We start from the raw sequence: 23763 nt of genomic DNA, 5'->3' as shown, positions 1-23763 counted from the left end.
ACAGATACATACATGTAAAGTAGTTTGATAGAACATCAGATATCACTAAAGCACCATTGAGGAAAACAGAAACAGTGAACTCAGCTTGCCCATGGAGACAAGGAAAGAAAAACAGATGTAATGGGACAGCACAGACAAAGCTTTCAGTCTATATGTGTGTGTTCTATTCACTGTCGTGTTGGTAGAGGAGCAGACTTAACTCACGATCTTATCACTTGCTCCAGACCTGTCAAACTTGTACCACCTCTCGGTTACCTAAGGCTCTGTCTCTGCCTGCTCTTCTCATCATGAGCTCACAGCAGCATTGCAAAACAGGGTCTTGTGACCAGCAAATCCACATTTCTTTAGCAAAAAGAATGCCAGAGTGACATGAAGGAGAGGCCAGCAGGAGCTAACCTTGTTCACATCGAAGTTGCAGCCATCAGGAATGACCCCTGGCATTCCTTTATCTCACTCACAAGGAGAGCCACGGGCTGTCCCAATGCACCTCACGGTCTGTTCAGGGACTGATGTATTTTATTTCAGAAGGCTTTGGCCTAGGACTTTGCCAAGCCATTATTTACTGGGGTTTGATGCACTCACATCTTAGAGGACACTCCCTCAGAAGGTACCTCTGCAGAAGGTACAATTCCATCTAGCCTTGCCTCCATTTTCAAGCACGGTTTGCTCTGGCCGATGGGCAGCATCCCCTGCACAGCTGGGGAGATCAGCAGGAGTTTGATACCCCATCCCCACTGCAAGTCAGATGTGTGTGAGAAGGTGATTATACTCAGTGCTGAGCCATCCCTGTGATGGACCCATACTCGCTGGGTTGAGGCCAGATAAAACCAGTAAGAGGCAGAGGCTGTTTCTTTTGTGATAAGAGCTCTTGTCACAGGGACCCTGCCTCAGAAAGGTGGGTGGCTGGGACTAAGTTTCTCCATAATGTCAGGCAGTTTTGTACTTCCCTCACAAAAGTTACAAGTAGTGTAACAAGGGCCAGTAGCCATATCCTGCTTGGGAGCTCAGGCCAGAAATCAGGAGACTTCTGATTCCTCTAGGAAGGGAGGATAACTTTGGCACAGGATGGCCAGGGAGGTGGGGGAATCTCTGTCCTTGGAAAATCTCAGAAACTGGCTAGACAGAGCTGTGGCTTGTTGCAGTGGGGATACTGCAACACGCATATATCAAACCAGGAGTCCCGTGGAAAGGAAATATATATGGACAGACAGATTCTTGATAGCTGTTTCAGAGATGTTTATTTCTCCAGCCGCATGGCCGGGGCTCTGCCGAGGAACTGTTCAATCACGGGACCAAGGGTCCTTCTGCCCGCGCAGGGAACACAAACCAACCCATGGGAACGAGGCTGAGCAGGGGCAGGGAAGCCCCGTGTCTGTGCCCTCAGGGCCCCTCTCCCAGGGCTACACGTCGGGGGAGGGACCCCAACACCTCACCCGTTTTATTTTAATAAAAGGAGAATGAAAACAACTGGATAAACATAACAAGAACAGTTTCAAAACAAAACAAGCCACCCTCCTGAGTCTTTAAATGTCCAAACAGATTCTCTGGAACATCTTAGGGCTGACAGAAGGGAGACAGGATTCTCTGAGCATGCTTTGTGGGGAAACTGAGGCAGGAGAGGGTTTAACTTCTTCCCTCCCCCTTTTCATCCCCCACTCGGCATTGGAAAGGGATTTTTGGGGAAACAACTGGCAAAAGCATGGTTTTGTGAGGGAAACCATGGATGAAAAAACGGATTGGGAATACACTGGGGGTAATAGGACATAGGGTAAAAGGGAAAGGTGGGATTAGGAGAGGGAGACTGTAGGGGGGACTTACAATAGAGATACTGTCTAACATGACTACGATTTTTTGCATATATACTGCCTTTTAGAGGAACACCATCAGGCCCAGTGACCTGCGATGCTTGTAATCCTTTTCTCCCTAGTACAATATTAAATTCCACCACCTCTCCATCTCCCAAGCTTGGGATGCATTTTTCAGGGTTATTCTTTTTAATAGCAGTTCTATGCACGAATATGTCTTGCTGGTTGTCACACCTTGTTATAAAACCATAATTTTGCTTAACATTATACCATTTTACTATCCCTAAGGTCTTAGTTACTGTGATCTTTTTCCGAGTGGCTGCTGTTTTTTGTCTCGCTGCGTCTTTGCTCTCTCCTTCGGTCGCTCCCGTGTTGGAATTGTCGGGGCTGCTGGTGCCTGCGCGCTCTTCCCGGGGTCGCGTTCGGGGCTGCGCGGGCCGGGCCGGGCCATGCCGCTCAGTTCTCCGTGCATCGCCTCCTCTGGTCGCAGCTTCGCTGCCAATGCCGGGCGCTGCACCCACGTCTCGGCCAGGCCCCCGAGCGACGACCCCCCCGCGCCCTGCTCCAGCGCATGTCTCGGCTGGGCGCGGCTCCGTTCCACCGCCATCGCCGCCCGCCGCCGCCCGCGCGCCTCCCCTCTCGGCCGGGCGTTCACGGGGCTCGCTCCACCACGCGCTGCACGCGGCCGGGCAGACACCGCCGGGTCCCGCCGCTCCCGCCGCTCCTCGCTCCGCCACCGACACTGCGGCTCGCGTGGCTCCGCCCGCCCGCGGGAACTGCCTCGCTGCTGCTCGCAGAGCGCTCGGTGCACGTGGCCTGGGCCGCACAGTCCCTGAGCCAGGCTTCCCTTCGCCAGGACACAGCTGACATTGCTCAGCAGTCTCGGTAACTAAATAATATTCACGAAAATATTCTTCCATCGGCATATATTTTGACTCAAATATTAACTGTGTCCAAACGGTTTTCCAAAAGCCCTTGGTAAGAATTAAATCCCAAGAAACATAGAAAAAGTTCTTAAACAACCATGCCAGGAAGTGTTTCAGTTCTTTCTGAGCTTGAATCAAGCTAAAATTTACAAATCGTTGTTCAAGAATCATTTTAAGTTTAAGATAAATGTCCATATGCGGCTCGGAGAGCCAAGAGTCTTCCCACGGTTCCTCCATAGTTTAGATATGGAATAGCAAAGCAAAACCAAGAAGAGGAATCCAAAGTTTCCAGGGTTTACTCACACAAATCAGTCGCTTAGGGATCGGGGATCGTTCTGCTCACAAATCTCCACCATTTGTTGCAGTGGGGATACTGCAACACGCATATATCAAACCAGGAGTCCCGTGGAAAGGAAATATATATGGACAGACAGATTCTTGATAGCTGTTTCAGAGATGTTTATTTCTCCAGCCGCATGGCCGGGGCTCTGCCGAGGAACTGTTCAATCACGGGACCAAGGGTCCTTCTGCCCGCGCAGGGAACACAAACCAACCCATGGGAACGAGGCTGAGCAGGGACAGGGAAACCCCGTGTCTGTCCCCTCAGGGCCCCTCTCCCAGGGCTACACGTCGGGGGAGGGACCCCAACAGTGGCTGATCAGTTGTTAGCAGTGATCCTGCTCAGAGTAGCTGGGTTGAAGACTTCCAGAGGTCACTTCCAACCAGTCTTTCTCAGGAGAATGCCCAAACCACTTATGGTTGTGCTCTCAGCTGTTACAGCGCTGTGTGGTTCTCAGATTATCAGCATGTAAAAGAGGGTAGAAGTGGGGTTTCTGTGTCCTGAGCCTTGCTTTAGGGATCACTTATTCAAGTTCTGTTCAGATGAGAATCTCCTCACCAGACTAATCCTAAGCCCAGTCGGCTTTGAAGTTAGGCTTGCTCTTCTTTCCTATGCTGGACTCAAGAATCCTGCATTTCTGAGCCTCCCGTAGTTCTGTGAGGGCTGTAGCATTTTGTAGGACAACAGGAATCTCCTGCAGCATGTACAGGGGCACTCTGACCCCTCAACTACCTCCAGCTGAGTTGGTGTTCCTGGCAAGCTCAGCTTGTCTCAGCCTGCTCAGTTAGAATATGCTGCTGCCTCAAAGTCTTCCAGCTGCATAGAGACTGCATGGTAGTTTGTCAGCTGGGTGATCCTGGTGGAGAGTATTTTTGCTCTGGCTGGGCTGTATTGCATGGTCAGACTCAGATCTCAAATGCCTGTGCTTCCTCAAAGTGCTCATGTGCCAAAAAAGTGTCACCTGTGGTGTCATCTAGGCTTCAGACAATGCGGAATGCAACCTCCAGGCCTTTTGGCTGAAGTGTGTGGTGAAGCCTTGTCCAGGCCTGGCGTGAGCACCTGTCTGGACACTGTTTTGATTTAATCTGACTAATTTGACCTTTGATCCCGCAAAACTTGTAGTTCAGAACTATCCATAGGCTCATGTTGGCCCAGTTTCACGTTGATACACTTTCTTCCTTGGCTGTGCTGCAGAGCTGGACCTGCTGGGCCAAGCAGTCACCATAAAGTCACATTTGGCATGTGGGACTTGCTCCTACCAGTGGAACTGCACTTTGAGTAGGATGTATTCTCCGGGTTTGAGCCATAGGATAAGTCAAAGACAATATGCTATAAGCCTTAAACCTGCAGTCTCCTTCTTTCCTGTGGTAGAGCTGCGTTGGCATGGGTAGTATTTATTGCCAGTCTCACAGACTGGACAGCTCACTGCTGACTTGTCTGAACTGCTTATTTGTCCTGTCACTGCTGCAGCTGCTGCTGGGAGTACTAAAATGAACACTGGCAATGTTTGTCATGAGGACATGGTGCTGGCACACATCTCTGTCACAGGGCTCCATGGGCCTCTGTCCTGCTTGGCCTCCTTAGCACCATTGTTTCAGCAGCAGGAGCCAGGTCTCTTCTTCATCAAGGTGCAGATGTACTTCTAGGCTGCTCTCAGTTTACCATTTACCAGATGATGAAACTATGCTGAAGCATTTGACAGAGGTGTCACTATTTAATGCACACACATGGGAACTCAGAGGTCAGTGGAAGACAGCTGGCTGGCCTTCAGTGGCCTTCATAGATCACTCCAGCCTTCAGTGAACTATGTAATTAAAGGTCTCCTACTCATCATTACCCACCAACAGCAGTTGCTGCAAAACTCTTGGTGTATAAGGTCACGGCCACTTCTCTGATTTCCCAGGGACCAGGAATCTCTTTATGGAGAGGGTTGAGAAGGAAGGAAGCAAGAAAGGAAGGAAGGAAGGGCTCCTCTCCATGGCACAGAGCATCCAGCAGTATCCCCAGCTCTCCTCAGCTGGAGCCCTCCCAGCAGTTCCTTGGAGCTCTGCGTTGCCCATGCGCTGTGTGCACCCAAGGGATCCTGTCCAGCTGCTTCCATCCAAGGGTTCTCCATCCAAGGATGCCACTGCAGAGCCCCTGACAACAGCACCCTACTGCAGGCCACCTCTGATCCCACTTCTCCAGGGCTCAGAGGGATGCAGTCTTGGCCTGCCACTAAAGGCAGTTAATTGCTGGAGTGCTCCACTCTGGCTTTTCCTTCAGGGCTGGTGTTAGACAGCAAATGTAGCACTGCATTTTAGGCTGAACAGCACTCTGTGAGGTCTCTTGGAGCCTGGGGCACACAGATCCATACTCCTGCTTCCTTCTGGCACATGTCCCTGAGGCACTGCTATCCTGCAGCCTCCCTTTGGTTGCCCCTTCCATCACAGGTCTCTCATGCTTGAGGTGGAAGAGAGTCACCCAGCAGTGTGGTGAGCATACTGTGGAAGCTCCAGGCATTGGGTTCACTGTCTATTCATATAAATGTTGTATTTGGACATCCTCAGAGTGGCATGTCCTTCACTTGCAGCACTCCAGCTGTCTTGGGTGTCCAACCAGTTGCCTTGCCAGTCAGTGGGGGCAGATTGCAGGGCAGAGAGGGGATTCATTCAGCTCAGGGGTGTGGCTGAGCCCCAGGTCAGGTACAGAGCATCCTTCTGCCCCACTCTGGGGCCTTGCTGGCACCCACTGCCTTTCTAGGGGGGAATGCTATCAAGAGCAGGTCTTTCTTGGCAGTTTTAGCATTTCCATCATTGAAAAGCACTGGTGAGAGGAGGTATGGGCCCTCTTGTGGGGTAGGACCGTGGCTAAACATTTATCCAGCATCCAGGCAGGGGCTGTGGGTAGGGGACCTGTGTGAAGGAAAGGCAATTCATTGATGGGAAAACAGGTCTGAAAAGCAGCAAAGGCAGTCTGAAAGCTGACTGAAGGGAAAACAAAGGGGAGACCATAGTTAAATTACAGTAAGCTGCTGCAAAACTGTTTGGCAGCTCGTCCTCAGAGCATGGCCATCAATGGTCCCTTGTCAAAGGGGAGTTTGTGCTGAAGGGAATCCTGCAGTGATCTGCCCGAGAATTCATTCTAGGCAGTATTTCCAGTGAGGACTGGCATGTTGACATTGAGAGCACTTATTCAAACAATAACTTTTAACTGGAGCTGGGAGAGAACACGGTGTTCTCTCCTGTGCAGAACAGGCTCAGAATTCACAATCACCCTGGAATAAGAGGATGCTGTTCAGGAAAGATGCATTTAAGATCAGAGATTTCATCAGAAATAATTAAGTGGCAAAGACAGGCAATGGAACAGCTTACAGATGAGGACATTGGGGCTCTGGAGGATCTAAAGCTGAGTGAGAGCCAGCAGTGTTGTGCTAGTACAAACCAGCCAGCATTTTCCATTGTATAAATAGAGGAGTGTTGTCTGTGAGGCATGAAGTAAGCTTCCAACTTTACAAGGAAATTATAAAGCCTCAGCTGGAATATTTTATCTTGTTTGGACTCTACACTTCAGGAAATAATGTGAGTCAGTTGGATAAAGCCCAGAAAAGAGTAGCAAAAGTGATGGAAGATGTGGAAAACATAGCCTGTGGGTAAATGCTGAGAGATTTGGGGTGTCTCCCCTTAGAAAGCAAAGAAGTGGACAGGGTCATGAAAGTAGGCTTAAATTGCATAAATGCCATTAGGGAGAAGACTTCCCAATGCCTGTCATCACTAGAAGATCCAGTAACACATTTCAATTGCAACCAGGACAACTGACCCTTCCAAGCTCTCTTGGAAGTGAAGTGTGGGAGTACAGGGTTGCCTGGGAGTCTGTAGCACTGGAGCAGGTTATGCAAAACCATGCAGATTCACACTGGCCTTGCTCTGGGGTAGAGCAGGGACAGTGGGACTTCCTGAAAGCCCTGTCAGGCCTGTTTTTTCAGTCTGTAAAGCCTAAACTACAGGAAAAATATTTATCACTGTAGAAAACAACAAATGCCTGGGACTCAATGGAAGTCATTCTTCATTTGGTGGCAATGCAAGTATCCACTCCCATTCCTGGGAGGGGAAATGGGATTTTAGGGGCAAGTAACATCTTGATTCTTCTGAGCCTTCAAAATACAACAGATGCCTCCCTTCTTGTGAGGCATTACTATTATTGTCACCATTGTTTCCAGTGGTTAGTGTCCTTCCAGACTGGGATTATCTACCTTTGTTGTACATCTTGACCCTGAAATGAGCTCAGTTGGTCAGAGCAGGGTGCTAATAATGCCAGGGTTGTGGGTTTGATCCCCATATGGGCCATTCACTTAAGGGTTTGACTCCGTGATCCTTCTGGGTCCCTTCCAACTCAGACTATTTTATGATTTCATGATCTTATCTGACCGTAACAGTATTTCCACCATGTGTTGTTGTGTGGTCTAATTTTCATTGTCTTTACAGGAAAAACACAAGGAGTTGGTTCTTAACTAGAAAGAAATAGAATATATGAGACAGTGTTCTTATGTGGAAGGAAGATGTTAGGAAAATGAGTAATGAAGGAATTAGGGTGACCCTGAAACAAACACATGCAGAGGTAAATGAGCCAGATGACAAACAGCACATTCCTGTCTGTCTCCACTTGATGGTCCCACCAGAAAAACACTCCCCATTTATCATCCTTTGAAACAGGTTCAATCCTGAAAAATTGTAAAGGCCTGAAATCCTGAAAATTGTAAAGGCCTCTGAGCTGTATATGATCTACACAATGAAGCCCAAGACAATTTCAATATACCTAAGGTTTTCTCAGCATGGCCTTGCCACAGGAAGGCTGAGTCTGCACCAGTGACATTAGAGGTAGATGCCTGGAATCTGCCTTGTGCAACCTCACTTGTCATGTCAAAACACCAGAAAGAGTGCCCAGAATGAACAGCCACTATGTGGTTAACGAGTTGCTCAGTGTCTGTGGGAGGGGTTTACAATTGTGTGTGGGTGGTAGATTCAGCAGGAAAATATTTCATTGTGCTGAAGAAACTCTCTGATGGGCTGCAGCTGCAATACCTCTTGCATTAGTCAAACAATTGCACTCCAGCTACCTTGCCCATCACATTAAATATTACTTATGTACTTATGACACCAGTGTTTGTGTGGCTTACTGCCACCTTGCTTCCACAGCTGAGGTCAACCTTACATGGTGTGTTCTTATTTCCAGCCTTTTCTTGTCTTTGATGTAAGGTCCTTCCCATTTACTAAACAGCATTTTATCTCCTGGAAAGCAGGAATTCTGCTTTCATGTAATCTTGATTCTAATTAAGGTCCATATATTCTTACCATCACAAACATCATCAGTAAAATGCCACCTGCACCAGTAAGTTCTGGGGCAGTCCTGAAATGTGTGGTTGAAAGTGGTCATTTCCTTGAAAGGTCTCTGAGTTGAAGGGTTTTTTTTTCATGCCTCAGCAGCTACAGTCAACTCCTACTCCAGCTAAACTTACAAACTGCAGCTCAAAGAGTAAGTCATCTATGGAGACACCAAAGAGCTGTCAAGCATTTTTATTACACATTTTTTCTCATACAGTTAAAACGTTTCAGTGACAATTTCCCTCTGCTACAGGATGCCCTAGCTAAAGGGTAGTATAGGAACCTGCCGTGGTAAAGTGGCCTAAAACCTAGAAAAACAAAGTCTCAGAAAGTGCTGGAAATAGCATTATTATCACTGCTAAGCCTGCAGTGAAGGGCTTGCTTTTGTCACGTGGTGTTTGCAAAAGGAGGGGCATGGTAGATATCCCAGGAATCATTTTGAAAGATCAAGTGAGAGCTCTTGTCAGCAGCTTTTCCCATGCTGTGGAGGTGGCAACGAGCACCTCTCCATCCAACACATGGACAGAACAATTCAGGAACTCCTGGATGGTGCCTGTCTCCGTGGTGTGTCTTTCAAGATTGAGGTCAAAAGCTGTTTGGCAGCCTCAGTCTCTCTTTTATTGAACTGTCTGGGATGGAAGTGGATTTTAATTCTGACACCGCAACTCCTGCTGAGCTAGTTCATGTGCTACCCAGTATTCTGCTTTCAGCACTTGTGTGCTTGACTCTCATGTTTGATGCAGGTGCAGAGAGATCACTTCTGCCTGCTTTTTTTGTCTCTTTTTATTAGGTATGAGGAGGGAGGTAAAAGCCACAGTCCTGGGAGGCCCATGGAGGAGTGTGAGGTCACTGCAGACAATGGTGTTGCAGTTCAGAGGCTCTTGCCTGAACTGGTGGTTTGGGCCTTTTGAACTGATACTGATCCAGGTGACCCATACAGGATTCAGTACTGCAGGGCTCAATGGACCACAGTGTGGGAGCACAAAGATGAAGAAGCTGCTATGTTGAATCAGGAGAGTCCACAGCCTTTGGTCTGCAGGAGGTCAGGGCTGCTCTGAGTCAGTTCTGTGAACTGATGCAGAGGTGACACCTCCTCGTTCCAATGAAACAAAATCTCCTTGTGCTACACATCCTCTGTAGAAAAGAAGGGAAGATATGTTCATTGCACTCTAATTCACACACTCCTTCTACTTCAAAAGTTTTGAATGGTTCACACCAGTCTCAGGGCATTGTGAGTGATGTTCCTGCCTTACGTGCCCAAACCCCCACACTACCTTGGCCATTCCTTTGGGCTTTTTTTCTACCACACACAATATCAAGAAATGAAGTGCCATGAAACCTTTGCCAGATCATCACAAATGTGGGGAAGCTCTTAGCCAGAAAGGGGACATGAGGGGCAAGACCTGTGACACTTCTCTGCTCCTGGCTGGTGAGGTGAGGTTCAGAGCGTGCTGGCTCCAGGCAGATGTGAGGTTTGGGCTGGGAGTGCAGTACTGTGCTGTTCAAGGAAACCTGTTTCCAAAGCAGGGCTGTTTGCCCACCCTCTGAGTCACAGGGCCAACCAGTCTTTACCCTTTGGGGAGCCATGGACAGGCCACAAACCTTGCTGAGAGCCTATGGAGATGCAGTGGACAAGCAGAGAAAAGTTATAGAGGCTTTGCAAACTGTCTGCAAAGTGTTTCCTGCCTGCCACTGGCAAGAGTAAAGTGAATCCAAAAGGGAGGAGTTTAGACTGGGTGGGCCTGTTTTACCCTTCTGCAAATGTGACTTCTAGTTCTGCTTGTTTTCAGGACCAGTTTGGGAGAAGTTTGCAGGGTTTCCTCTTGTGGCATTGAGGGGGGACGTGTTCTGCTGCTGTTCTTCATCCATGTCTGCGTACCTTCATCCTTGGCCTGTGCAGCCTGCACAGCTTCAGGTTATCCAGGGCAGAAACTGGGTTTGGAGCTGCTCAGCATCACAGATTTATTGCTGTTAAAGCCAAAATAAACTCCAAATCTATTTATAAAGATGTGAGTTAGCCCCATTAGCTGGGTGACACATGGCAGGTGCTACAGATCTGTAACACCAGGAAAGGTTTCTGCACAGTAAGCGGACCCAGAGGTCTGCCAGCTTGATCTGCCCCATTCTTGTAGTTTAGACAATGAAACTATGGAGCATTTAGCTCCTAAAATAGAACTACACATGACACCGTGCTGAGGTACTAAATCCATTCCTGAAAGGAATATAAGCACACTTGTGAGGGATTGTGCTGGTACATAAAACCCTGACGTTTGGCTGATGTTGTAAGTTCAAACTGGAAAGCAGCTCCTTCAGGCTCAGAGTGCTACTGAATTCATGGAAGCGGGACCAACAATTCATTCTTCAGCTGCTACAGTGTGATCACAGAAATCCTCTGCTTCAGGATGTCCTCAGAAGCTGTGTTTCTTGACTAGCACAACATCCCAGAGTGTGTGGCTCTCTGAAGGCCTGACACATCATGTCATTTCTCATTCTGCCAAACAGAAGTGACCTTTCTTCCCCCAAACACCACAGGTTTCCACTTTCCTTTGGTAGGAAATGTTTCACCACTTCTGTGAAAACCCTCTCTGGTTCCGTTGGCTGGTGTAGCTTGGATCTTGTAACTATTTTTCCTTTTACTACGTCATTTCAGTTTTAACAAGTGGTTTTCTCCTGCCTCACTGTTCAGTAACCAAATTGCACAGAACCACGGAATGGTTTGGATTGGAAGGGACCTTGTGCCAGCTCCCTGCAGGGGACACATTCCGCTAGACCAAACGGCTCCTAGCCCTGACCTTGGGTATCTCCCAGGGCTGCAGTACTTCTTTTTGTTCACAATCCTTCTTCACAGTCGAGAATTGTCTGTAAGTTCACTGGTTTTCTTCACAGAGAGAGCCCCTGTAATGCATCTGCCTTTGCTGAGCCCTGGGCTGGCACCTGGGATTTCAGGGACACGGTGAGGTGTGCTGGGCAGGAGCTCCAGGAACATGCCAGTCTAGCCAAATTACTGGGTCATCTCTCTCAAAGAAGCCACTGGTTTTTCCTTCCCCACACTGCCTAAATGATCTAATTAACATGTGGCTGATAAGAGAGGACAGAACTTGTTGGTGTTGGTCTGCCGGTGCTAAACTGCACTCAGAGTACAAGGCTCTAGCTTGACTGGAACATCCTCTGGGGAAAATTGTGTGGGATATAAAATCTAGGCCAGTATGGAATCTATTCCTAATAGCCATGATCACTGTTTTACCCCAGGGTTACGAGTAGTCTTTGGATTTTCCAAGCACCAGGATCAAAGGCTCCATGTGGTACTCCCAGACAAGACTCTGCTGTATCAGACAGTGCATTATCTCCCAGCAAGCCTTCTCTGTTTCTCTGTAAAAAAAGTCATCCCCCCACTCACTTCTAATCCCCACTCTCACTTCTTATCATGACTAAGCTGCAGAGAAATTGGTAATGTTACAGTTTTACCTTGGTAAATGTAGTTGCTTCCAGTAGATGGCATTCCAGCAGTGCAGTCCTGATCCAGATTAGTTCCTATCCCTACTTGAGCTGCCAGAATAATCCCTGCACAGAAGTGAACTTTTTTTTCTCCTAATGCTCAAAATAAATGGAGTTAAAACACTCTTGTTCATTTCCTACCCAATTAAAGATGTTTTTTCTGTTTTATGCATTTTATAGCATTGGGGATTTTTTATTTTTCAATGTGCGTAACTCCAAAGTCATTTTATTTTGGAAAATTTGTTGAGACGCTGAATGGTTTGGATTGGATTCACAAATCTGCTAACCACTGGGCACTGCTCTTTCATGTGTGAATTTTCTGCCCTCAAGTTATGTGTCTGGGTCCTCTGTGTGGCAGAGAATGAGGCACTGCACAGCAGCTCCACAGCAGCCAGCAGGCAAAGCAGAGACCAGTTACAAGAAGCAGCTGGTAATTTTCACAGCATCACAGAATATTCTGAGCTGGAAGGGGCCCATAAGGATCATCGAGTCCAAGTCTTGAGTGAATGGCCCACATGGGGATCAAACCCACAACCTTTATGTTAGCACCATGCTCTGGCCAACTGAGCTATGTCTCTTTAACCAATTAATGACATTTCATATCTGTTTGGTAGGTTTTTAGGTATATTCCTCTGTAGGGTCTCAAAAATGCAAAAATCCTGGAGACAGATATGCTTGTGTAAAACCCCCAAAAAGCCCCCAAAATGAAGGTAACTCGCTTTACTGCTAATGTCAGTCAGTGCTGACAAAAACCCATTACTTCATTGACTGCACTGGGGTGCAGCATCAGAGGGCATCACATCCCCTCCCCACAGATCTCAGCTCACACTATTAATTTATCAACTATTTATAATAAAAAAAAAAAAATCTACATGACACGTGGGTACTGTATTGTTTACCTTTGCCTTACAGTAAATGTAAATTAGAATTTGTCTTTATTTAACCATTTAACTTGTGGATTGTAAGCCAAGACAAGCTGACTCATAAAAGACGACTCTTTGCATTTCATTTTGCTTCTGTTTAGTTAAAATACTTCTCAATGCTTCTTTATTGACCTAGCGTGGAATTTATTTACTTACTACCCAGTTCACAAAAACAGACTAAAATTTAAATATTCCCCCATGATTCAGCAAAGCTTCTAGTTCATCTGGTTTTGCACTTGTAAGGGAAGAAAAAGCTCAAAGTACTTTTCTTTGCAAGCAAAAGCAAGCTGTGACTTGGGGAGGGGGTGAGGGGGGAAGGATAGGGAAAGGCAGGGCGTGTATCTCAGGGACATTACAGGTGTGGGGGATGGCACCTGCTTCCATCTGGGATCTGTAATCCTGAGTTCTTTCCTGAAATAAGGGACCTAACGCACCCCTCGAGGACATCCCTGTGCATATATACACACACACACACAGACACACACATCTGTATGCATGTGTGCATGAATGTGTATATAAAGATAGGCCTTTTATGGTTCTTGAAGCTGCTTGATGCCCAAATAAGCACTGACCCAGGACAGGAGGCCTTATGTGCCCTGAGGGAGGTGCTCACTGCCAACCCTAAACTGTTAATCCTTAAAGGCTCTCCTCCATCACCACTTGACCATGGTCATCCACAATACTGACACAGATGCAGGATTTCAGGCATTGGAAGAGTTAGATGGTTGTTGATTGGGATTTTGGAAACAGCAGTTTCAAATAAAGCAGCCAAAACAGTCCTTGGAACTGATTACAGAGATTTGCTTATTTTCTTATTTGATACCATCTGGCAATCAGTATTGTTTAGTTGATTTGGAACTGACGTGCATTCAAAAGGAATGGTGCCTTGGGCTTTCTAGCTGGACTTCTGTGGAGTTGCTGCTCTCACTCCACTGTCTTCTGTTCACAACTTTTAAAAAAAGTTTTGCACTTAAATCTTCTGTCTTCAGCATGTGGTCAAAAAGAATTTTCCATTTAGTGAGAAAATGAGCGGAATGGTTAAACTTCAGAGGCAGCTGAGGGGGGAAAGCAGCAGTAGTCTTTGGAGTGTCACAACTTGTGGGACAGACATTTGCATATTCCAGCTGCTAAGTGACCTGGGTGGAAAAAAGGAGATTTTCCAGGGAAATAGTTTTTTCGGGGGAAAAGGGTGCTACGCTTGTGCATATGTCACTGAAAGCACATCTGTGAGTCACTCACAGCTGCCTTTCACGGAGGGAGCAGGGGCAGAGGCACTGCCAGTGCTTGGTGCCTGTCCCCAGGCTGAGCAGCACGGCTGGCACGTGGCGATGCCTGCAGTGGGCTGCACTTCACTCCACCCGGAAAGGCGGTCAGTGCAGGTGAGGTGAGTGTTCCCAGGCAGTGATCTGGAAGAACCAGTGATGCAGCTTCCAGTCTGCTCTGTCTCCACCCATCCCAGCTGGCAGCTATAGCAGGAGGAGATTAAGGAAGAGAGGGAGTGCAGGGAGGTGCAGGCATCTTCCTCACAGGGTAAGAACCTGGTTCAGAGGACAGTGAGGGTCAGACCCACTGGTTTATGTGTAAAAGTCGTAACTGGTATGTGTGCAAAAGCCCCCATCACCCTCACACTGATGCTTCCCTTCAACAGAAACGACGTGGGAGCGGCCGAGCAGTGTCCCTGGGACTCCAAAGAGCCCTGTGTCACAGAAGAGTTCTGCAGGTACTGTTTGGTGCTGTGCCTGGCCACTGCACCGGGTCAATCTGCTGCTCTGCCATTCAGCAAAGCAAAGCAAAGTGCTGTGATACAGTGGGATACAGACTTGCTGTGCTATAGAATCACAGAATGGTTCAGGCTGGAAGGGGCCTTAAAGATCACCTTGTTCCACCCCCTGCCATAGGCAGGGACACCTTCCAGTGTCCCAGGTTGCTCCAAGCCCTGTCCAGCCTGGCCTTGGACACTTCCAGGGTTGGGACAGCCACAGCTTCTCTGGGCACCCTGTGCCAGGGCCTCCCCAACTCTCACAGATTTTCTCCTAATCTCTGATCTCAGTCTACCCTCCTGCAGCTTAAAGCAGTTGCCTCTTGTCCTGTCACTCCAGACTCTTGCTTAATGTCCCTTGCTATCTCTCCTGTAGCCCCATTAGACACTGGAATAGGCTCTGAGGTCTCCCCAGACCCTTTTCTTCTCCAGGCTACACAGTCATGAGAGTGTAGCAGAGCAAACGTGGTGGGGCTTTCCCTTCTGACCCATCTTCTGGGCTTTGGTTTCCCTGCCAGTCCATCTTCTGTCTGGGTGCCTGAAGTGTCCGCTCAAGAGCTGGGGCGGCTCCTTCTGGGAGCACAAAGGCCAAAAAGTGGCCCAACAAGCACTTTCTCAGTTCTGCTGTCTGACAGGGCAGGGAAATCAAAGAGCTGCAGATGCACATGGGCTGGCTGATGCTCTTCCACGCAGAACATATGCACAGTGAAGCGTTTTAGCATGTGATGGCTACAGGGGTGACCATATGTATCATCTCTGTCTCGACTTGAGGTTGCAGGGAAGCAAGTAACAGAGTCAGATGCATAACTGCACTGAAAAGCACTGGGTACTGCAGAATGACAAAGCAAAGCAAAAATTACTCTAGAATAAAAAGTGTTAAATGTAAAGGCCATTGCTGCCAGCTGACTGTAAATAATGCAGGCTGGAGGATGTTTCGGATGGATGTCCCTCTTTATTGCTGCAGCTGAGTTGGTAGTCTGCATGAAGATTGTGCATTTTGTTGTGACCAAGGATTTATAATGTAGTTGAGTATCTTGTTTTAACACTACTTGGAGCATTATTCCTTGCTTAGTATATTAAAAAAAAAAGGCAATTTATAGTTCCGTGCATGAACCATAAACATCTTACAAGGCTTGCCTTCTTGACATGAAAACTCAACTCCCTTAGACCAGTATTTTTTGGATGCCAGGTGCCCAGCAAGCCACTCCATCACTCTCCTCCTCAGGTGAATGGGGGAGAAAACTCCCAGCAAAAGGCTCGTGGGTTGGGATAAGGGCACGGAGAGATCACTCACTGATTATGGTCAGTGCAAAACAGACTCCACTCAGGAAAATGTTGAATCTGTTACCAAGCAGATCAGACTAGGGTAATGAGAAATAAAACTAAGTCTTAAAACACTGTGATCTATAGCTGCATATTCAGTTATGGGATTAGTGTTTAAATTTGTGCAATTTTTCATTTGCTATTGGCAGCAGGCCCGCTAACTCTCCATCTGTTCTTACAGTGAATGGCTACTACATCTCTGGGTCCCCAGTACACCAGCTCGACTCAGGGCATATGAGCCTCCGAAAAACCAGCGGGGACCCCCAGGTAAGTTTTTGGGAAAAAGCCAAACAGCAGAATCTAAGAATAAATGGGGTTTTATTTAAGTAGTTTAGGAATCCACCCAGAGCCGGAAGTCAAGAAGTCATTTTCTTTTAGAAACTCTCAGATCAGACAGATTTGTTGCATGCAGAATAGTTACTGTGTCCAGCTGGTAAAACAGTAAAAAAATGTCAAGATCCTTTGGATTTTTTTTGTCCTATCACTCCTTTCTGGCCACTTCAGTCACTATTAACAACCCTATGAATTTTCCTGCCACTCCAGCCTGAAGCCTGGGCCTGTGTCCAGCACAGTCCTCTCTTTACACTTGCACATCCGCCCATGTCTGTATCTCATTGTGTTTTCCTGCAGCTCCAGCTTTCCCTCCCAAAGAGAGTATTCACAAAGAATTCGTCCAAAGCTTTTTTCTCAATGACTTCATCCACTCCAGCCTGTCCTTTCACAGCCCCTCCTCAGTGCCTCACCCAGCACATCACCCCGAGTTAACCTACAGGATGCTGACCTGTGGACAGTTGGCCTCCCCTGTCTTTGTCCAAATGTCCAGTAAATATCTCTGCACTTTTTCTTGCAACACATCCATACATATCCCTGGGAAAGTCTTCCCCACAGGTCTGCAGATGCAGCACAGGGCCCTCTTCCAGCTCCTCCCATGAAACTCTTTGCTCCCTGCCAAAACACCACCATATGACCACATGACTGCCACAGCTGGTGGATCACACTCCATTTGGGATGTGCTTCCCCACCCTCTGGCGTTTCCCCCCACTGGTCCCAGACCTGAGTTTTCTGTTTCATTTCTGTGTGAAAGGGCTGAGTCCTTTTGCAGTGCAACTCCTTAAATACCGCTGGGGAAATGCGTGTTTCATTGGTGTGCTGCTGCCATGTGAACCTGGCTTGTCTGGTGCTCTCAGCGTCTCCCTGACATTCTCTGTTTCTTGGTTTAAATTTTGTGTTCTCTCACAACTTGTCCCGCTTTGCCTCAACCCTCTTTCTCACGTGCTGCCTAAGTAGTTCCCTTCAGCCTTTCCCTCAGGTGGTCTGTTTCACCTAGGTCAGTATTTCTGGTTTAGATTCATGGCATTTCTCATGATACAGTGCAGCACTTTGCATTCCCTATTTCTTCTACATCAAACATCTTGTACTGACTCCCTGTGCTGCTGTTTCTCTGAGAAGTTTGCCCAGGCTGGAGACAGTGAGCACCTAAACGCAGGCAAAAGCATTTTAGAATCTTATGTAATGCATCACCAGATACCCCTGTCCACACATCTGCTGTGAATTCCTCAGAGAACCCAAATAAACTTGTAGGCTGTGACTTCCTTCAAAAAAACACAGGTGAATCCTTGTGCCAAAAAAAATTAATTTCTCAAGGTATCTGACTCCCATGTTTTTGTAGTTGGCTTGGAACACGTCAGATTAACTGACTTCTGCAGAGCTTCCTTTGTAGCAACATTTGCTACCTTCTGTTTTCACGGTGCTGAGTCTTACTCAAATTCATAGACACCTTTTCAGTCAAATTCACATCTGAGATACCTGAGGAGTTACAGAGTCACAGAATGGTTTCAGCTGGAAGAGACTACAGACCATCCTGTCCCCTTGCCATGGGCAGAGACACCTTCCACCATCCCAGGTTGCTCTGAGCCCCATCCAACCTGGCCTTGGACACTTCCAGGGCTGGGACAACCACAGCTTCTCTGGGCAACCTGTGCCAGGGCCTCCCCACTCTCACAGGGAACGATTTCTTCCTACTATCTACTCTAACCCCGCCCTCTGTCAGTGTGAAGCCATTGCCCCCCTTTTTCTATCACTCCAGGCCCTTGTCCACAATCTCTCTCCAGCCTTTTGTAGGCCGACTTCAGGTCCTGAAAAGTTTGCACTAAGGTCTTTCTGGAGCCTTCTCTTCTCCAGGCTCTCTCAGCCTTTCGGTGCCATGCACTGCTTTGCTCGGTTGACTCAACCATGAGCCTGTCGGAAATCCCTGTCATGACTTTTCTCATTCCCTTCATCACCTCCATGATACTTTCTTTCCATTGCTCCTTTATTACAGGTTTTTCCAAATTGAAGTCCTGGCTTCACCCCTGCTTTGAACTAGTTCTGAATCTCTATCTGGCTGCTGGTGGCGTTAATTCTCAGAACAGCTTGTGTCTGCACCCGTTTGGGAAGCTGCTTTTCCTGGGAGCTGTGGCAGCTTTTGCAGAAGAGTCCTTAGTAAGGAAAGCATCTGACCATAAACTCGTGGTTGCAAGAAGCTGTTCTGCACACCCTCAAAGTCTTTTTGGCCTGTCTCTCTATTTCCTTGTGTGTCTTGGGCCATCCTGAGCTGCTTTGCTCTGACTGCCTCCTTGTCTGTTCCTGGCACAGGCTGTCTCCCACTGTGGAGCAGCTCCGTGGCATTGGCCAGGATGCTTTCTTAGACCTGGGCAGCAGCCACCCTGCAAACAAATGCTGGCAAGATCTCTCCAGCAAGCTCAGCCACATTTCTTGGAAACAGGTCAGGGGGTGGGGGGAAAAGCCACAACGGGGAACAACACAGAGCTATGCTGTGCTGGGCACAGGGCCAGACCTTGTTTATGGCTTCCTAGAGAGCAGCTAAATGCTGCCCGTTCAGGTTGTCACAACTGCCACCAAGGGGACAGCAGAACAACCGTGGAACTGCACGTGTGTAGTGCTAGGCACGATGCTGCTGCTGCTGCTGGGTGTTGAGTCCCAGGATGAGCACTGGGTGCCCGGGCAGTGGGATTTGGGGTGGGAGTCCTGGCACAGCCCAGTGATGATGCCAAGAGCGATTCACACGCTGCGGATCAGCTGTCCCAGCATCTGAGCCCCACCAGTGACCCTGCGACAGGTACAGGGGGCCACTGCCAGCCTGGGGGGACTGTGGCACGCATTTGTGTCCCTGACCCCAGGGGGACACGATGCCACCCTTCCACACACAGACAGGCAGGAACGGTCCGATGGCAGGACACTGCCACCATCGCTGTCCCCAGCAGCGGATGTCACCGTCCCCGTCCCTCTTCTCGTACCCAGCAGGGCAAAGTGCCACCCCGTGGGCCACCAAGACTCCTGTCGCTGTCCTCAGGGGGGTGTGACGCCCTCATCCCACCCCCGCCGTCCCACGGCGCTGCACGCCCCGTCCCCGGCTCGGTGCGGCGGAGGCGAGAGAGGCGGAGCAGCGAACTCCCGCAGCTCCCCCTCCCTCCATCCCTGCCTCCCGAGCCGAGCCGAGCCGAGCCGTGCCATGGGACCCGCCTCTCCCCGCCCCGCGCAGCCATGCTGGGCTCCGAGAGCGGCCGCGATGATGCGCTCCGCTTCCCTCCGCAGAGCCCGGGCTCCCCGGCGGCGCCGCGGCGACAGAGCAAGGAGAGCAGCCTGACGGTGAGTGCGGGCGGAGCGGGGCGGCGATCCGCGGGCGTTCCGCGCTGAGCACCCCGCGCCCGAGCATCCTCCGCGCACCGCGTTTCGGTGTTCAAACGCTGCTACAGCCAGCGAGGCGCTGGGGGCTCTGCCCTGCGCGGTTTTCCGCGGAATAATGGTGGTTCCGCGATGAGCAGGAGGGAGGGAACGCGGTGCCTTGAGAGGTAGCTCGGACTGTGAACCAGGTGTCCTGAAAAAACTTCCTCATCTGATCGTCTTCCCCCCCACAACAGCGTCTGTACCGGGAGAAGTACTGAAGAGTTAGAGAAAGACAGACAGCAGACCTGGATCGTTGCTCTGCCGGGGCAGGATCTTTTTTTTCCTCCATCTGTATTTGAGGTGCCAAGAAGGTTTCTTGTGCCAGAGTGTCCAAGTGAAGATTTCTGATGGAAAGTGTAGGCAAAGGTTTTATATTTCAGTGTGAAGTTAATCTTACATTTACTTTTAGTCTTTATAATTTAACTGACTCGATGAAGAGACTTTTTACAAGAACATGTAGTGACAGTGCAAGGGACAGTGGTTTTAAATTGAAAGAAAGGAGATTTAGATTAGATATTAGGAAGAAATTCTTGCCTGTGAGGGGGGGAGGCCCTGGCACAGGTTACCCAGAGAAGCTGTGGCTGCCCCATCCCTGGAAGTGTTTGAGGCCAGGTTGGATGGGGCTTAGAGCAACCTGGGATAGTGGAAGGTGTCCCTGCACATGGCAGGGGAGTGGAATGAGATGATCTTTAAGGTCCCTTCCAACCCAAACCAGTCTGTGATTCTGTGTTATGAATGAAAATGTTCTCAGTTGTATGATGTATCTCACTTTACAGACATTAGTATCTTTTTTGTGCTTGGTGACCTCAGCTGGAACACAATTAGCACTTACAGGCTCTTCAGTGCAGGACACAGGATTAAAAACAGAAAGGAAATCGAAATAGATGAATGAAAGTGGCTAGTAATAGAAAGCTTTATTTAAATGGAAATCAGAAGAAATGAGCAGATAAATTAATTACAGCGATAAAGGAGAGGCAATAACCATGCTTGCAGCTGCAAGTATTGGCAGGGTATCAAATCCCTGAGAACAAAAGGAATAGTTTAATATTATACATCCTTAATGTTACTACGAGGAGGAGATTGTTGTCTGCATAGTCACATAGTCGTTACTGGGCTGGGTTGCTGGTGACAGAGAGCAGGGTTGGGAAGGAGCACACACAGGTGTCTCTGACTGAGATGTGGGTCAGCCACTGCCATGCAGGTACAGTGTTCTGGGGCGGGAGGGGGAAATCTTCAACAGTTTTTGGGAAAAAACCACTTCAGTCAGTGATTTCAATTATTAAAATCGGTTGTGACCAATGTTAGTACTGTTAAATGGTATATTGAGAGTGTGCTATGCTTTGAATTAAGGGTAAATCTGTATATTCGGACATTTTTGCAGAGGTCTGGAAGAATCAGCTGTTGCAGGGCTGTGCTGGCTGGGGCAGGAGACGTGTCCCAGCCCCTGGATGCAGCCCCTGCCTGCTCAGGCTGGGGGGGTTGAAGTAAACCATGGGCTGAACATCATGCCCAGAGGGACTAGACATGGCCACAGGGTGGGTTGCACTGGGCTGCATGGCACAGCACAAGAGCAGGAGTGCTTGTTTTTCTGCAATCCCTGCTGCTTATAGGGCTGAGGACTCAGGCTGTTCTCTGAGGGTGGTTTTCCATATTTGCTGGCCCCTGTGCCATCAGGTAACATCTGCAAAGCAAGAAACTGTTTGTTATGTCAGGGTCACTGGGTGTGCATTTCTCCAGCAGAAGCCCAAAGCTTTTAAAGTAGGATGAATCAGATAGCCAAAAATAAGCTAATTTTAACAGCTGTTTGCTCCAAGCCATTGCCTCCATCAAGGCAGCATTGTGAAAAATAAATCTCATATGGAGTGTAAATGTAAAGCAGTGTAAGTGTTTTTGCTGTCTCCTAGGAGGTTCTCTTTGCTCAGTGCCACTCAAGCTGACGTGGGGATGTTCTAGTTAGCAGAGCTGCAGGGCATGTCCTTAGCTTGCTGTCAGATGCTTTTCCTTGGTCTGTAGCTGTGCTCAGGCAGAACCTCTTCTTGCAGAGAGGAATTCTGTGATTTACTTTGCAGTTCTTGGTCCAGGAAACCTCCCTTCAAACCGAAATCCTGTGGCACACAAGCTGCAGACATCAGGTGATGTCCAGCCAAGCTGTTGCTGCGTCATCGCCTTCAGCAGAGGAGCGGGAGCATCTTCCTCAGGATGCATCTGCCTCCTCTGCATCCAAGAAGCATTAAGTAGCCCAGCTTCTGGAAACCCTGAAGGCAGGTGGAGCTGGAGTATTTCCCATCTGCGTGCACCCAACAAGAATAATCCGGTGGTTTCTCTTTGGTCAGTGAATGTTATTTGTTATTCCATTTTTTCTTCCATTTTCTTTGGAAGAGAAACTCCAGCTGGGTGTATCATAGGCTGTTATGAAACTGCAGATGTGTGGTCTGTGCTGGTTTTACAATGAGTTTCAAGGTGCGCTCACCTTTTTAAGGCTGGATGGTTTGCTGGCTGATTCCTGAAGTCTCTGGCCATGAGTTGACTGTGGAAGCTGGAGATCATTTACAATAGGTAAGGGAGAGTTAAATGGAGAATGTACAGGGGGATGTCACCTGAGGAACAGAGTTGTGTCGTTCTTGGAAGAGCAAGAAAGCTGCCTGATTATAAGGTATTTCTGAGTGTGGGTTTCTTTCTTAAAAATTCTCTAATGCCTTGTCAGGACAGTGCAGGACTTGGAAAACCAGTGCAGGGTGGTGTTTGGATTGCAGTGTTGGACACATTGATGAACACGTGCTGCAGATGGGAAGATGGGCAGCCTGTGCACAGGAACTTGGGATTTCCTGCTGCTGTGCTCTGTGTCTGACACAGTGTGATAAACACAGGGTTGTGAGGAGCACAGGATGAGGCTGCATGTTCAGCACAGTTTCCCCCTCTGCCCTGGGGCTGACTGCATGGTAGATACTGTCAGAAAAGCCCTGGTTTGGCAGGGGCCTGAACAATCTCTGAACCTTTCTACAGATAGACCGAGTAAAGAGGGCTCCTGCACACTTTTGGCAGAATCTTCCCTTTGAAATAGGAAGGAATCAGTGGATTTGTTAACAGTGAGGACTTGAGTTGTCTGTTCTTACCAGCTTCTTACCCTGCCAGCACTAAAACCCCAGGCAAACTCATGGTGGTGAATAGCCTGGGCATTTCTGGGCTTCCCTGTCTGGGGCGAGTTCAACCTGCCCAAGCCTGAGGCTGTGCCCAGGCTCTTCTGAGATGTTCCCCAGCCTTTGCATTTGGCTGTTTTACCCAGATGGTTCCATTTGCCACATGAACTCACTTAGTGGAGTTGGATGTTGTACTTTTTGGGTCTCAGCTGAAACTGTAAAGAAGATACTGAAGTGAGGCAAACTGGCACATCTGTTCTATGTTTAAGGTGCTGTGAATGTGTAGAAATCAGGAAAAAAAAGTGCGTTTTTAAGTTGAAGAAATAAGCAAAACTGTTGCCCTGCTTACTTGCTTTAGCATGGCACAGTAAGTTCGCCCTCTCTCTGCTCATTTATTCATGTTGTGTCTAATGTAGTAAACATGTAGTTGATTATCTACACTTTGATCAAATTATTCTTGTTTTATTCATGTTGCTTGGCAATGTCTCATTTACTGGTGAGTGGTGGCAGTGACTTCAAAGCCTGTAGAGACTCTGAAATCCAGGAGATTAATGTGCATGTCCAACCCAACAAAGTTTGTTACTCTTGTGCAAATCCAGTGCATTCACCTGGCTCCCTGGATCTTTTCCTCTTCTGTCACCCTTTTGTGTCTCAGACACAATGAAGAGTCACCTACAACACAAACAGCTCATTTTACCATGACTGCCAATGTACTCATGGAAAATAGGAGCTGGAATATTCAGCTGTTGAGAGTATAATTACATTTGCTCATGATCAGTACACAGGCAAAAGTATTTTAATCCACTGAGTTTGGCACACAGCTATCAAGAGAAACGCATCAATTTGTGCTGCTTCTCTGATCCCCTGTGTGTGTCCTCCACCAAGCTTTGTTGTCACCATGTATTTTTCCTTCTCTGACTGTACCTCCTGTCCTCTGTGATCCAGTGGCTCTCAGACAGGTTTTCTGGT

At 48.3% G+C, this 23763-nt stretch overlaps 1 protein-coding gene across 6 annotated transcripts in view; it reads left to right on the top strand.

The window, feature by feature from the left end:
• Nucleotides 1-23763, top strand: part of GAS7 (growth arrest specific 7) — an 88237-nt gene that overhangs the window by 32899 nt on the left and 31575 nt on the right. For 5 of the 6 annotated variants that reach the window (XM_032129403.1, XM_032129405.1, XM_032129409.1 and 2 more), the window contains exons 3-5: nucleotides 14498-14569; nucleotides 16113-16198; nucleotides 19526-19579. In XM_032129403.1, the coding sequence (XP_031985294.1) occupies nucleotides 14498-14569; nucleotides 16113-16198; nucleotides 19526-19579 (212 nt within the window). The remainder of the gene's footprint in view (nucleotides 1-14497; nucleotides 14570-16112; nucleotides 16199-19525; nucleotides 19580-23763) is intronic. The other variant, XM_032129406.1, reaches the window with a different exon arrangement.

This window comes from Corvus moneduloides, chromosome 19 (assembly GCF_009650955.1).
Source record: "Corvus moneduloides isolate bCorMon1 chromosome 19, bCorMon1.pri, whole genome shotgun sequence".
In the NCBI taxonomy this organism is placed as follows: Eukaryota; Metazoa; Chordata; class Aves; order Passeriformes; family Corvidae; genus Corvus; species Corvus moneduloides.
Note: the sequence above shows the minus strand (reverse complement) of the source record. Positions and strands in the feature narration are given on the sequence as shown.